This window comes from Pocillopora verrucosa, chromosome 12, assembly GCF_036669915.1.
Source record: "Pocillopora verrucosa isolate sample1 chromosome 12, ASM3666991v2, whole genome shotgun sequence".
NCBI classification, from domain to species: Eukaryota; Metazoa; Cnidaria; class Anthozoa; order Scleractinia; family Pocilloporidae; genus Pocillopora; species Pocillopora verrucosa.
Genome location: NC_089323.1, coordinates 13708317 through 13724339, shown reverse-complemented (window position 1 = coordinate 13724339; position 16023 = coordinate 13708317). Strand labels below are relative to the sequence as shown.

The window sequence follows — 16023 nt, the reverse complement described above, 5'->3', positions numbered from 1 at the left end:
ATGTTCATGCCAAAGTAACCGCCGACCATTAGGATCGTAGAGGAGGGTGACGTATAAGCAGTAACGTATTACTGATTTCTTTTAATTTTTTACTTTTTTACCAAACAGGCCTCAATACTGAAGAAGAGAGCAATCATCTTGACAGTAATGTTGTAAAGTACACTGGTTATTTAGGAGACATAGACACCTCTTCCAACGAAACTTGCGAGAGTGGAAGCTCCGAGTCTGAAGATAATATTCCTTGGGCGACTTCTAAAGGTACCCTGTAATAATGTTTTCTGTCTTAAACCGATTTTTTTTCACCGCAGATTTTCTCCTTCTTTCTATTTTATTGGGAAAATTGTATCTTTATTTATATTAAAACCCCCTCACGGAACACAAGTGTTTGATTGTCAACAGTTGTAGTCATGGCTGTAGTTAATACAGCCCATTGTACTTTTTTTCCGAAATAGAAATGAATTACCAAGCAGATGAGCTCAGCGAAATTGCATCGGCATATGAAGATCAGGAATTTGGAATCAAGAAGGCAGCTGTGAGTCAAAGTCTGATGTATATTTGTGGGACTGGACATTTTAAGAGAGAAAAAGTAAATTCTACAGTGTCCAAGAAAGTTGTGTTACCGACCTTAGAAGGATGGCAACTCTCCCTCTTCCAAGATAGCTTCATTCGTGAGGCGTCCGGCTTGAAACACCTGAGAAGTCTCAATCGATGTGATACTTCGTTTTTCCTGGGCCCAGAGCAGGAAAGTATTCAATATCGTATAATAACGGAGTATGAGAGGTGGTGCCTCCTGTTTAAATACATGAAATACAGCTGGTTGCACAGTCGGAAGTTCGCAGCTGAAGGTGGACAGTTTGTAGAAAAATTTAATCAGGAAACTCAAGCTGTTATGATGGGAGCCTCCTTTGGCTGCACTGAAGACCTTCTTCGTATACAATCAACTAGAGGTGAGGAACTGATCGTATTTGTAATAATTCAATAATCAAGTTAACTGAAGGGGAATCATTTCCGCTATGAAATGAAGCAATTGATCGGCCTTACATTTGCCAAACTCCTGAACTTTGGTTTTTATTATCATTTTTTTTTTCCTAGAACTCGCAACAACGTCGGAAAATCCGGGGTTAGCTGTTCAAAGGAATTCGACTCAAGGGTTAACAAAACGTTGTACTTCTTCCGATTTATGGGTGTTGACTTGTCTGTGCCGTCCTGCGAGGAACATTTTGTTTGTATATGTAAGTGTCAAACAAGTGTAAATACTCGTCATTTCATTACTTTTTCTCTCATAAAAGTGAAGGGAATTGCAGCTTTTTAAAATTACTCTTGTTTCAAGCTGTCAGTCGAGTGTTTTTATTCCGCACTGGAATTATACGTACCGGACTTCTAACACTCGACTGACAACAACACTTCACTGGACTCTGATGATGACTTCCGCTCCGGTTGTCGAAACATCAGTCACTAATACCAAAACAGTCCTTCTCAGGTAGGGGCGATCAGAATACACTTCAGATGGTACCCATGGGTTCAAACCCTTTTACTGTAAAAGGCTATCTGCCAAGAGATAAACGACCAGTGTATTGACCATACGCTTTCTTGTGAAAAAAATTGAAGGTAAGGCGCTGGTAAATGTAGGGTTAGCTTTAAAGTCTCTTTCCTTTTTGGTTTTGAGGTTGCAGACAACGGTGATGTTTTGCCTCAAAAAGCGTATTTCGATGATGACAGATACGAGTTGTCAATCCAGTACTGGCAGTGGCAGAGATACTTCAGCAGTTTGTTTGATGTCCAAAATAGGCTACAAGAAATGCGAAAACTATCAGGTACTTATTGCTCCGGGTTTACCTGGAGTTTTATGATTCGCTTCTTGGTGAGGTTCTGAGTTGTTCTCAGGCTTATATAACACGATTCTAATTGTGCAATTTTTTTTCCTAAATCATTTCTTAATTTGACGATAAGTTTATTGATACATATAACAAGTTCTTTAATTTGAGTTATTGTCCTTTTATTGTTAGAGGAAATGAGACCAGAATTCGGCCCAACCCCTCTTCCTACATACAACGCAAAGGTATGTTTGTGGTTTTCAGTGAGATTAAGGATTTTGGTGGCTTTGATATGTATTACTTACAGCAATTTATAAGCTGCAAAGAAGGCGAAAGAATCTCCCAGTCATGTGTTGAGATGTAAGATATAGAAATTACAATGACGCGCAATAGGCATCTGAACGGTACGTTTCTTCACGACAGATGTTGCCTCAAGTGCAAGACAAGCACATGATACGCCAGCCTGAATGCTGTCCTACTTGGTTGTATACCATGATACATCAATGCTGGGTCTATGCTCCAGTGGAAAGGCCACCTTTCATCGCTATATTTGATGGCATCTCGTCGAGGTTAGTCATCATAAATAACCTTAAGCATCGCACTTTTGAAAATTAGAACTTGGTGTATCTCCACGCAATACAGGCCGTAGTAAACGTCTCGCGTGATTCAATGACAAAGGTACCACAGTTCGCTCTTGAAGGATAGAGGTACAGTTGTCGTAGGGAACAAACTCTCGGAAAATTCGAAAAAAAAGAAAAAGAGGGTCTGAACTATTTCTTCACCAAACAATTAAGAGGAATTTAGGTAACCATTGAGAAGAAACGTAAACCGGAGAGCTAGTGCATCGGTACATTAATGAGATATAAAACTTTGTTTAAATTTGTAATTAGATGATTCAATTTAAAAGCTCAAAAGTAATAATTCAAAGTTAACCAAACAAGGTAACATCCTTTTGGATGTTACCACGGAATTTTTCTTGGACTGAGCATACCCTACTTCACTGGATCCTGAAGTCCAGACCTCGCTGAGCTGCGCCAAGCACTTTCCCGTCCGGGCAACCTCCTCACAGTCAATAAGTACCTATTATTTTCCTTGTAGGACATTAGGGGCGCACTCAATAGTAACTTGGCTGAGTCATTGTAACCAGGGAAGGTATTTACCGCCGGATAAATGCCATTCAGAGGATCCTTACCTTGTAAACGACAAAACAAATCACCCATCCTTTAACGTCAACGTGACTGATTACCGCAGCGCAAGAAAGGAAAAGTTATACGAAGAACACTTACATGGGGACGATGGAGGTAATGTGATCTTCACTGACAAGCACCCCTTAGTTCGACGAAGGGAAAACAATGAAAAAGGTCTTCGCTTGATTACAGGACATCCCCCTGCTAAAATCTTTTACAGAATCAGCGAAGGAATCGCTGACGCCCAAAACAAGGTTAATGTCGAAACTTCATCCATCTATCCGCCTGGTTGTAAAGAGATATCACGAAAACAGATAATTGGTTTGCACGACAGCGAGGCACGCAGCCTCTCTGTAACTAGATGCTTGAGAAAACGCCTCATTGAAGGTTTGGCGGATAGCACGTCACCAACCGATTTCACCCTAACAGTCGACTACGTAGGCAATAATACAGAAGGATGCTTCAACGGATACTGGGGAAAAGGCCTGGGTGAGGGTTTGGCGAAGAGTGAAGATTTGGCGAGGGGTACGTCATTAACTGCTTTCAATTACGACCTGAATGAGGCTTTGATAAAGGGTTCGTCGATATCTGACATCCACCAAGTTACAGACCTGTCTGGAGACTGGGGAAAAGGCCTGGCTGAGGATTTGGCGAAGAGTACGTCATTAACTGCTTTCACCCTGACAGTCAACAGAGTCGATAGAGGCATGTTTGAAGACTGGGGAAAAGGCCTGGGTGAGGGTTTGGCGAAGAGTACGTCATTAACTGCTTTCACCTTAACAGTCAACAGCGCCGACGGACCTCTCTTTGGAGACTGGGGAAAAGGCCTGGGTGAGGGTTTGGCGAAGAGTAAGTCATTAACTGCTTTCACCCTGACAGTCAACAGCGTCGATAGAGGCATGTTTGCAGACTGGGGAAAAGGCCTGGGTGAGGGTTTGGCGAAGAGTACGTCATTAACTGCTTTCACCTTAACAGTCAACAACGCCGACGGACCTCTCTGTGGAGACTGGGGAAAAGGCCTGGGTGAGGGTTTGGCGAAGAGTACGTCATTAACTGCTTTCACCTTAACAGTCAACAGCGCCGACGGACCTCTCTTTGGAGACTGGGGAAAAGGCCTGGGTGAGGGTTTGGCGAAGAGTAAGTCATTAACTGCTTTCACCTTAACAGTCAACAGCGCCCACGGACACCTGTTTGGAGACTGGGGAAAAGGCCTGGGTGAGGGTTTGGCGAAGAGTACGTCATTAACTGCTTTCACCTTAACAGTCAACAACGCCGACGGACTTCTCTTTGTAGACTGGGGAAAAGGCCTGGGTGAGGGTTTGGCGAAGAGTAAGTCATTAACTGCTTTCACCCTGACAGTCAACAGCGTCAATAGAGGCATGTTTGCAGACTGGGGAAAAGGCCTGGGTGAGGGTTTGGCGAAGAGTACGTCATTAACTGCTTTCACCTTAACAGTCAACAACGCCGACGGACCTCTCTGTGGAGACTGGGGAAAAGGCCTGGGTGAGGGTTTGGCGAAGAGTACGTCATTAACTGCTTTCACCTTAACAGTCAACAGCGCCGACGGACCTCTCTTTGGAGACTGGGGAAAAGGCCTGGGTGAGGGTTTGGCGAAGAGTACGTCATTAACTGCTTTCACCTTAACAGTCAACAGCGCCCACGGACACCTGTTTGGAGACTGGGGAAAAGGCCTGGGTGAGGGTTTGGCGAAGAGTACGTCATTAACTGCTTTCACCTTAACAGTCAACAACGCTGACAGACTTCTCTTTGTAGACTGGGGAAAAGGCCTGTGTGAGGGTTTGGCGAAGAGTACGTCATTAACTGCTTTTACCTTAACAGTCAACAGCGCCGACGGACTTCTCTGTGGAGACTGGGGAAAAGGCCTGGGTGAGGGTTTGGCGAAGAGTACATCATTAACTGCTTTCGCCCTAATAGTCAATGGCGTCAACGGACACCTGTTTGGAAACTGGGGAGAAGGCCTGGGTGAGGGTTTGGCTAAGAGTACGTCATTAACTGCTTTCACCTTAACAGTCAACAGCGCCGACGGACACCTGTTTGGAAACTGGGGAAAAGGCCTGGGTGAGGGTTTGGCGAAGAGTACGTCATTAACTGCTTTCACCTTAACAGTCAACAGCGTCGACGGAGACCTGTTTGGAAACTGGGGAGGAGGCCTGGGTGAGGGCTTGGCGAAGAGTACATCATTAACTGCTTTCGCCCTAATAGTCAATGGCGTCGACGGACACCTGGGTGGAGACTGGGGAAAAGGCCTGGGTGAGGGTTTGGCGGAGAGTACGTCATTAACTGCTTTCACCCTAACAGTCAACAGCGTCGACGGACACCTGTATGAAGACTGGGGAAAAGAGGGTGAGGGTTTGGGGAAGAGTAAGTCATTAAGTGCTTTCACTCAAACAGTCAACAGCGTCGACAGACATCTGTATGTAGATTGGGGAAAAGGCCTGGGTGAAGGTTTGGTTGGGGGATGGGTTGAAGCCCTGAGAAGAAGTTTACGGAATAGCAAGTTCTTGTTGTCTGATAATGTGAGGATAGCTGACAGCAGTAGTCTGGATGGATGTTTCTCTTCATTTGATCTTAATAGAAGTGTCCGCGGAAGCCCACCGTCTAGATCTTTCAATCCTCGAGAAAAGGCAAAAATCAAGTCGATACCTGACGTGACTGGATCAAGTGAAGAAGCTACTGATTGCATCTTGATATGATGACACCACCGAAATATTAACTTGCAATGCACGGGCTCTGAAATGCCATACTGAAGTGCTGGAACGATTAAAAAGAACTTCGCTCACAATGTACTCAATTCAAATAGCCATGTTTGATGGAAAGATTCATTATGTTGTCAAGCTCCACTTCAGTTTTTCTTTTTCACATCTTGCTTAAAGAATTTTTACTGAAAAGTCAGATTTTTAAAGCTCTCATGTTGAAAATATACATTTATGGCAATGTTTATAATCAAATGTGTCTTCCTTTTATTGCAGCCATATTTGACCATATTTAAGGACGCTTTGTTGCGGCTATTTTAGCTCTTTCCACTCCCCCCTTTCCCGCCTCCTCCCCACCCCTCCCACCCCCACCCAAAAAAAAGAGAAAAGAAAGAAAGATAGTCCAATTTTGTTAACGTGCTAATTCGGCTGTTACTAGAAAAACTTTCTTTTAATGCAAGCAACAAGGGAGATAAAAATCTAAAAAAATTCATAACAAAAGAAATATAAATGCCAAGGCAAAGTTAGTTGGCATTCGGATATTGGCCTGAGTTTCAATGTATTCGAAGGTGACTTACAATAACTTAAACGCCAATGGAAAAATTAACAGTGAAACAAACAGTGATCCAAACAAAGCAAAATCATTAAAAAAGAAAATCCTACAAAATATAGATTACACAGGGTAAAAGAAGGCGGAAAAATTTTCCTGCTGAACAAACGTTCTAAAAGGGCTACACCCCATTTGCCTTAATTTGCCTGATTTAGTTGGACGAAATACCGAAAAAAAAAACAAAAATTGAGATCCTTCGGAAAAAACACTCTAATACTCTGTTACGAATACTTCATCGGATCGGGAAAAAGTCTTGCTCGTAATGTATGACTGATTAACAAAGATAACAAAAGCTACGAAGACGCGATTACTAAGCCAAGCAAAAAGTTTGAAAGCCACGAGCAAAGACAGTGACGCAGTAACTTGTTTGCAATTTAAAACCATTGTGTTCGTTTTTTTTTAAGGCGCTATACTTAGAATTTTCAATATGATTCGTTATTCAATTTTGCTTCCCCCAGCTTGCTCGCTGAAAATTTTGTCGAATTTCATTTTGCTTTTTTCAAAGAGTTTAAATATTTTGTTTCGCAGCGAGTTAAATTAGTTTTGACGCGAATTGATATGCTTCGCCATGAGTTAATTCTGTTTTGCCGTGAGGTTAGTTTGTAAGTTAAGTTTAGCACGTCAATAGCTATGCGCCTAGTTCGTCCCGGTTTGCATTTGATTGAGAGGAGATGCATCGTTCGTTTCACGTATTCTTTACCCTCCCTTTCGCGGTCACATGACTGGACACAGTTTACGACCCTACAGTCTATGGTCAGAGAGGATCTTCAGCCGCAAGTACACTTGAATTCGCTCTGACGAAGGGCTAACGCTCGAAACGTTATCAAAGTTGACACCTATTTGAAGTGCAGTTTTTGGCTTGCGGCGTTCCTGTCTGCGCTTGTACATACTTTCACATTCCACACTACACTTTTAGTTTGCGCTTATATCTTTAACAGTTTGATATAATTCTGCTTGGATTTGCAAAAGTATGCCCATTGGATTTTCATCGGAAGCCGAGCATCACCCGCTGTCGTTCACGTTTCGCAGCGAGGTTTATATCCTCAACTCAGCTACTGGAGTGAGACCGTAAGGTTGGGCATGGCTGAAGGCTTGGGAAGGGGCAATTGACATAGCTGACCGTTGACCGCTAGGTTTTCATTTTAAGGTGGACATCGTGCCTGACCGCCTTGACTATTGACTGGGGGGGGGGGGGGGGGGTTGTTGTTAAGGCTGGCTGTCGGATTTAGCCCAGGAATAAGTTTATTACAGGGTTGGTGCCTGAGAATAAACAAGTCAGGTTTTGGGTCCTTTTACCAATTGGTGCTCGTTCTCTAGTTCAGCTTTCTCGGGAGAGGCCTTCTTAGCTCATTTTGATACTTCAGGTCAGGGTCATATCCTTTCACAGCGCAGTCTATGGGCTAAGTCACGATCGTGATTGAGTTTTCGAAGTCTTGGCAGATTCATCCAGATATCAGTTGAGATTATTCCAATGGAAAACTTTGGAGTGCGCTTTCAGAGTAGAAAGTAACTTCGTGCATTGCAAGTAAAATAACTTCAATATCGTTGACCAAAAACGCCATGGAACAACGTGATGCGCAAAGACACTGAATAAAAAAATCGATTTTTTTTTCTCGACAAATGAGTCAAGATACACAATTTAAACAAGGATATCGAGTGCAACATGACCAACAGTTCTATTTATTACCGTGCGCATTAAAATATAAAACCTAATTATTTGTTTTCAAAATATTGCACCATAAATAATATGCCAGTGAAAATATACATAAAAAATTACTGGATGCGTTACAATGTTAATTGTACCATATAACATTATTAGAGAAATGTATAATCTTTTGTGAGAAGAAAACCTTTGAACATTTTTACATCTGGAGGTAAAATAATCTAGAACTCCTTGAATGTGCTCTCTGGTTCTTGTAAATCCGGCACTACCTAAGCAATCTGTTGAAAATCCCATGTTATAGTTGTTTGTAAGGTCCGCTGTTTACCGATTTATTGACAGTGAGAGGAAAACAGTGAGGATTTTCGCCAATTAATTCTTCAATAGGAAATTCATATATAAGAACCAAAAAAAATCCTTACAACTAAAATGGAAAGCTAGTGGAGTTATTAAACCAAGTTTTTTAAATCAAGTATTAATTTAAAAATCAGCGTTGATAACTGACTCCCACCTTCCATCATCTACTTGGAATCTCGAGCTCACCTTCTGATTAAGAATAAATGACATTTTGGTTTTTGTATCATTCTGAGCGCCATAAAAAATTGATCGAAAAAGGTGCGAAACCTTAACAAATAGTTTCATACGGTAGACATGTAAACACCAGAGAGATAAGCAAAAACCTAAACGGGAGAGAATTGAAGGCTAGATTTTTCAAGAATCCTCAAAAACCATGAAATAATACCCTTAAAGCTCATACTTCATCGGAAAAATCCGATATTATATCAAATGAAGAGTTAGAGTCTTGACGACATAAATTCGCACACTCTTCTTCAGCATCGAAGAAATCTTCTGATTCTGTCATTTCTTCACTATTCATAATTTGAAGCTCATTCTGTGTTCCATTTTGTACAAATTCTTGTCCACGAACAACTTGTGGCCTTCCCATAGATACGCTGTTCTGTTCAATCTTCTGGAGAGCTGCGTGAATTCTTAAGTGAAGAAGACTTTGTAAAAGATGATCACGATGTTTCCTATCAGGTTTAAACAATAACAAAATGAATGATAAAAAATAAACCATAACACCTGGAAGACCAGTTACACAACAGCTCGAATCTCCACCCACTTTATGAGGAAATTCTGTATTTAATTCTTCGTGAGTTATTATGCGACCGGTGCCGGGCAAACATTAAACAAGAGAAAAGCGCGGGAAAACATACAACGACAAAGCGGGGAGTGGATGCAACCGGCGCTAACCGATAGGAACGGTAAAAAGCGCGGGAAATGGTGAAGGTAAAGCAAAGTCCGATCTGCTTTCACGAGTCTTTCACTACTGTTCAGTTACATGAAAGATAGCGTAAAGAGGCAAATTGCATCTATAATTCAATACCTTGCCCGCTCCAAATATTCTTTAGCTCGCCCAAAGTCCCCTTCGTCCAAATACAGAAATCCAATCTCTGCACATGCGTAAGGAGCGAGGTAAAAATCCTGCTTCAAATCTTTTGATCTGTAAATGAGAAACACAACCGTCCCTCACACACATGTTCATATTACAGTTATTTACTGTACGACATGACCGAGTCACTGGTAACACGAATTCTGTTCATACACCTCTATGTACAAGTTCCATATCTAGGCTCTTCACTCGACTGAGAACAACTACGGCGAAAGAAAATGGAGCAGCTGTATTGGATCAATTGACGAAAGAGATCTGGGCCGGGTTGTTCAAAGCTAGGTTAAGATAACCCAAGGTTTGTGCAAAATCTGAATTCAGATCTGAAAGCTTTAAAAGGAAATTCGGTCGAATTGTTTTTGTCTTAAATATGATTATTGGATGCTCTTAAAAGAACGCAGTAAATTATCCCAAAAACGCTTTTCCATTAAGGAATAAAGAAACCCAAATTAAAATTTAACCTTGGGTCAGCGCTAATCGGCCTTCGAACAAGTGGGCTCCAGAGAGAGTACAAAGCTAATATGAACATGGGAGAGGGATTGGGACGAGATAGTAAAGATGTCGAAATTTGAGCCAAGTATCTAATTAAGTTAAACGCGTCCCAGTTTTTTAAATTAAAATTAGCATGAAGCGGGTAGAGTATTCTAATATTTCCAGGATGCGAAGCTAATCCATGGCAACATTTCGTCAAGTTTTCTAAACAGTTCGCCACCAGCTTTTTATACTCTGGGTTGGAGAGAGGCTCTGGAAAGTGTTTTGCCAAAGAACATTAAGCGGCGACCCAGTCAGGCTGGAACCCAAGCCTCTGTGTATGGAGTCCAGTGCGTTAACCACCGGGTATGGGATGGAATGGGTTGGTGTTCCCATAAGATCTTGAAAGAAAGAAAAAAAGGGAAGAGGAGGGAAAGAAAAAAGAAAGAGAAATATTATGCTTGGCAATGTTAGCATGAATCCCCATCATTTACCTGTCGAAAGAATTTCTCAAACATTCCATTGCTTCTTTCCTGTTACTCAAGCAACGATGACACATTCCCTGCAGGAGTTTACCCAAACACAAGTCGTCTACGAAATTTTCATTCTCTTCTGGAAGAAAAAAAAGTGTGCGTTATGAATATCAACTGTTATAATTGCGGGGATATAATGGTATATTTTCCGTGAGAATGTTCGAATTGTATAGAAACCGGGCTTACACCGTATTTCTTCCACTAAACGCCCGGGTGCTTATTTAAAATTTCGGCTGGAAGGAGGGGGCGCTTATTGGAAGAAGAGTGCTTAATCGAGGGAGCGCGTATTAAGAAACTGTCCTCTTGTTCTGATTCTGCTGTAGTGAAATCTTAAAATGTTCTCGATAAAGTGACAATTGATGTAGTTTCTTCTCGTATCCCTACCATTTAAGAAATTGAGGGGGGAGGGGAAAAGGGGCGCTTGTTTGATATATGGCCTAGGGGGTAGGTGCTTATTCAGGTTAGGGCGCTTATTAGAGCGTGGGCGCTTATTAAAGGAAAGGTAGTTGATACATTTTGCGTTACAACAGTCTTCAACTGAGTATCATAAGGTTTTACAAGTCTTCAGCTTCGAGATTAAACGCGACCAGTTTCTGAACGTGTACAGAAAATTTCCAAAGATATATAAACTACCGTAAGGCAAAACTCGGGAAGACAAAATGTAGAAAGGAAAACAGTCTACAAAGCTACAAAACTGAATCAGAAAAAAAATTACAGCGACTCCGAGTTAGCTTTATCACAAATGCTGGACTGCATAACTTGCCTTTTGTTTGCTTTAGTTTATGCAAAGAACTCTCCACTAGATTCATTAGAGGCGGAACTAAGTCAGGTCTGTGAGCGAGGACTTTGAAGCCATTCCATATAAATAGAAGCTCCTGGTGATAAATGAAGAAATAATATCTTCCGTAATTCAAAGGGAAACTGAAATGACAATCTCGTGTAACGTTCTTTTTCATTTTAATTATTAACCCCTAAGGGTGACCAGCATCTAATTTCTCCAGACAATATCACACCTAAATCAAACTTTAGGGTGACGAGACAAAAGGAAATAATCATGAACTAAATCAGCTCTAGAATGTTATACAAATTCTCCGTATCAGCACCTTGAGGAATGTATAGAGAACAGTGTGGAGAATATGCCTACTGATGTTACTGAGTAAAGGGTTAAGAGTATATCAAACAAGATTGGACTTACCACTCCAGGCAGAAAAAGACGGCCCTTTTGTTCAAAATACTTGTTTGCCTTATGGATGGCAAAGTCTTCAAATGGAAGAGACTGACCTGCGATACGCTGCTTAAAATCTGGAAGACGCCTTAGAAAAAAAGGGAAATTAGAAACAAAAGAAAACAAAGGAGCAAATGTGGGGAAAATGGGAACTACAACACTTCTGGGATGTGGGGTGGGGTGACGGAAGAGGGAAGGGCTGTGAATCTTGCGATGACATGGAGAGACGGTAAAAAACAAGGCGAAAGATTGTCAATATTTGTAGCCTTCATTAAATTTTTAAACGCTTACCTAAACATAAAGCTCTCTGTGTGACGTCCTTCTTCATCGCTAATTGGCTGGTTGGCCAGTCTGGCCGTGAGTTTGAACGACGCCTTTAGATGCATGTAAACAGTCTGAATATATAGAGAGACGTTTAAAAATTGTCACGAGCGAAGGAAAGAAGCAATTTGTTTCTCACATAGAGCAATTTTCAATTGAGTGTCGAAAGTAATTCGAGATTGCTTGATTTTGCTTTGTTATGTGATTGGTCTAGGAAACTCGCGCTACTTTTTGAACCAATCAGATTTACTAAAATCTACTGCATCGTTTGCATGTTTCTACTTTGAGTTCTCATTGGCTCCTCGTGATATTTTCCTTGCTATGATTGGCTGAACCTTTTTCGTGTTGTCCGAGGGTGGGGTAAAGAGAAAAATACTGCGTCTCCATGAGGAATCGCACCTAATATTTTCAGATTTCGCGCTCCGATGCTCTTCCACTAAGCCACAGAGACTATGTGGTATGAAAGGCTATTACAGGGGGACATACGCCCTGCATGAGTACAATCATAAAAGGACCGTGAATTCCTGAAATAAATGCGACTTCAGGGAGCGCCAAGTCCCTGTAAGAAAAGGACACAACAAAGAATAGAAACATTTTTGTTGTGGAAACAGGATGAGAACGTTTGAATAACGTGCTATGTTCATGAAACTTCAAGAAGCTTTCGTAATCAAAGAGGAACAACTTTTACTGTTGTTTCGAACTATTAAGGTTTAAGAGCGTGGAGTTGAGGCAAATAATGTTTCTCCCTTAACCTCACTACTTATTGGCAAAGACATACAATCTTAACAGATGTCTGTTCTCTACATAAAAATAACATTTTATTGTGCGTTATTTACCTTCGACCACATGCTCTCTTCAAAAAGAATGCCAGCGTATTGATAAGCCTCGGCCCAGTCTCCTTTACACCTGCAAAATGTAATCTTATCAGTAAGACCAAGGAAATATTCTAGCTGACGCAAAATTTCGCAACGAAGCCTATTCAGCTATTTATTGTTATACTTACGCGTGGCACCACATCAGCTCCCAGTAGAAAATATGATGAAATTGTTTAATCTCTGACTGAATTGTGATCGAGTGCTTGTATCTGTTGATGGCCTAGAAACAAATGATAGAAAGCTTTAACTTGAACAAACCTAGTGTAGAAAGTGTAGATTCCTTTAGTTATCTTGCTCACTTGGTGCAATGATACGTTAACCTCGAAAAAAATTATATCTTTAAAAATCGAAAAAGGGAATTGGAGAAGCGAGTCCTCGCCATTGCATGAGAGAAAACAGCCGGGCGATTTTCGGCTCAGATGCGTTGAAAACTATTGGCACTTACCTCTTCCAGTTTCCCTCGAACTTGTTTAATGCGACCATCGTAAAACAGAAAGAGAGATCCCTGTTCCAAAGATTTAAAAAAAGAGTTACAATGATGTAAAAACTTCCACTTAAACTGTTTGATCTGCAAAATACACTCTGCTCATCGAAAAATAGGAGAACAACAAGAGCTCCGCTAAAATAAAAGAAAAAGACTATAAGTGAGGCGACATCAGTTTTCGATTACGTCGTTTCTAGTACCGGCTTATGATTTGCTGAAAAACTATACTGAAGAACACTAACACAGAACGAGAATCTGTAGAACTGATAACAAAATAATCGCATCTTTTCCCAACACTGAAAAAATACAGTTTTTGTCAACAAAGCGTTAGTACATAGCCTAGAGAACCTCTCGAATTGAAGTCAAAAGTGCGTTTAAACCAAAAATACGCAATTGCAATTACCTTTGGAAATGTTGTCAAAAGAGGCTGAAGGATTTCCTCAGACTGATCTATATCGCCATCACCGTTCCCTACAATAGACACATAATCATGGTAGTGTAATTTTATACACAAAGAAAACTTCAACTCTCAGTGTTTTAATCCGGATCCCAGACCTGGGAATGAGGCTGTGATTAAAGAACAATTTCTTACAAAATTACCCATAAGCGCACTAACAAGATCAGTACCGGACCAACAAAATTGGAGTTTATGAAGATACGTGCAAACCATGACAAGGATGATTTTTTTTGGCAGTAATCCGTTAAAAATACCGAAAAAATATATATTTCATTTTTTATGGAGAGCCATAATATTAAAACCAGGGTTACCACAACCACAACAAAATAATTTAATAAAAAATCACGTCACAAGAAGCCGAAGAAGACTCAATGTGAAAACAAGCAAAACTGCACGGACAGAAAAACGCGAGAAAACGCGAACGACCGAGTCGTGATTTGTTTCAGTTTTGAATCTAATCGGTTGTTAAGGTGGAGCACGTTTTCTTAACCAATCACAGAGCGAAGTATCTCAAGCCAATTAAAAAAGGCTCTATTAACCAAGACTCGATCTAAATGGTCCTTTGAATTATTTTTGTTTTTTTTTATGGCACACAATCAAAAGTTTATTTTTACTTCAAAACTTCAATGCTTGTAAAATGTGTAACTTACCTAAATACTGGGTAATCCATGTATGGTAGGCAAGGAGAAATAAAGAGCACAGTGGGGACCTCAGACTCTGGCCTTTACTTCCCTTGTGTAAATGATTTATCCCTAGAAACTGTGGTGCCCCAGAAACGAAGAAAAAAATGAAATTTAGAAAGCGTCACTAACTGTGAACTAAAAGATGGTACATGAAAATAGATGAATAGATACTTACCCTGTCTCCTGAAAAACCAACCCACTCTAACAATTTTATAATTATGGGTGGAAGTAAAGACAACACCTTAAAAGCAAATGAACAAGCAAGAAAATAAACATAACTTCATTTTAATTAAAAAAAATGCAAAAACAAAAGTTGCCTTTTATCGAGAAACTGATCAGAATTTTATGAAACACAAAGTGTAACTCAGGGACTATTTTTCTACCATCAAATAAATAAATTGTTGTGATTATTTAATTTTAACACATCCTAATGCTTGTTACATTCTCATCCATCTTTTTTAAACTATCATATTTAAATGCTAATATTTTTGGATTCTATTTATAATTTTTCATATTTTCAAGAACTGGAAAATAACTGTAGAGAGGTTGAACCATTGTTTCTTTTCGTCACTTATTTTCATCTCAAAGTTTAGATTTGAAACTTAAATCATGATTAGTGTTAAAATTTCATTGAAATTTGTCAAGCAGATATTGCATATTACAGTAATTATTAAGAACTGGATCATTGGATATTGTAATTCAAGAGTTATCATTGGCTTAGCCATCATGGGTTATAAGCCTTTATTCTATGTGTGTGCATGAAGACAAGTTAAACCAGAAGTGTTTTGGTACATTGTAACATTCCATTTGTTCTTATGCAATAATTTTGGTAAGATTTACCTACATTTTGGGGCATTTTTTAATGAAACAATTATTCCACTTGCACTTGTTGGATATGAGATGATTATAGCCAACTTGGGCTGTCTATCATCTCATATCCAATGTGTGCCTGTGGAATAATTGTTTATTTCAGCACTTATACCATTGGTGCCACTCACCAGATTAAACCCACCAATTCCAAAATGAACTCCTGCTTCAAAGTCTTTCTCAAGAGGCGACTGAGATAAAGAATGTGGTTGGTCTGCTATCATTTCAAGACAAGTCCTGTTTAAAACAAGGATTCTAAAACTTAATTCATTGGCTAAACAGAGACAAAGACCAATACTACACAACTTTATTGCTGTTAAACCTTTTCTTAAAGGTTGAAAATTACTTGGTCCATTATCTTTGATGGTTAATAAAATTCTTTTACTATGAGATTGATTGAACTATTATGTCAGTAGTTAAAATGATGAGCCAAATATCTCACCAAAATAGTGAGTAAGTAAATAAGTAGACCTAGTATAAAGGAGATAATATTAGACAGTAATTAAACTGATTAACTTATGGCCCTCAGAATAAATGGAGACTGAAATATGATATTAATAGAAATACATAGGAAAAAAATTCAAATAGAATATAAAGCTATGGACATTGAGGATTTAAAACTACTGAATGATACAAATAGTTACAATAAAATGTGATTATTCAAACAATGAT

The 16023-nt window shown here is 39.9% G+C and overlaps 2 protein-coding genes across 5 annotated transcripts in view; one reads left to right on the top strand and one right to left on the bottom strand.

Moving 5' to 3' along the window:
• The window catches only part of LOC131793142 (uncharacterized), a 22565-nt gene extending 16606 nt beyond the window's left edge, over positions 1-5959 (top strand). For both annotated transcript variants that reach the window (XM_066159115.1, XM_066159114.1), the window contains exons 20-26: positions 109-258; positions 453-947; positions 1093-1232; positions 1667-1814; positions 2007-2059; positions 2238-2383; positions 2913-5959. In XM_066159115.1, the coding sequence (XP_066015212.1) occupies positions 109-258; positions 453-947; positions 1093-1232; positions 1667-1814; positions 2007-2059; positions 2238-2383; positions 2913-5715 (3935 nt within the window). In that variant the 3' untranslated portion in view covers positions 5716-5959. The remainder of the gene's footprint in view (positions 1-108; positions 259-452; positions 948-1092; positions 1233-1666; positions 1815-2006; positions 2060-2237; positions 2384-2912) is intronic.
• LOC131770356 (tetratricopeptide repeat protein 39B) overlaps positions 1-16023 on the bottom strand; it is a 67158-nt gene that overhangs the window by 46826 nt on the left and 4309 nt on the right. Inside the window, exons 8-20 of one of the 3 annotated variants that reach the window (XM_059086067.2) lie at positions 15483-15588; positions 14660-14725; positions 14452-14560; positions 13748-13815; positions 13306-13365; positions 12989-13080; positions 12822-12891; positions 11956-12059; positions 11635-11752; positions 11203-11314; positions 10401-10518; positions 9373-9489; positions 7986-9016 (exon numbers count right to left, since the gene is read on the bottom strand). In XM_059086067.2, the coding sequence (XP_058942050.2) occupies positions 8737-9016; positions 9373-9489; positions 10401-10518; positions 11203-11314; positions 11635-11752; positions 11956-12059; positions 12822-12891; positions 12989-13080; positions 13306-13365; positions 13748-13815; positions 14452-14560; positions 14660-14725; positions 15483-15588 (1420 nt within the window). In that variant the 3' untranslated portion in view covers positions 7986-8736. Of the gene's footprint in view, positions 1-7985; positions 9017-9372; positions 10308-10400; positions 10519-11202; positions 11315-11634; positions 11753-11955; positions 12060-12821; positions 12892-12988; positions 13081-13305; positions 13366-13747; positions 13816-14451; positions 14561-14659; positions 14726-15482; positions 15589-16023 lie in introns of those variants that run through there. The other 2 variants (XR_010715836.1, XM_066159118.1) reach the window with 2 other exon arrangements.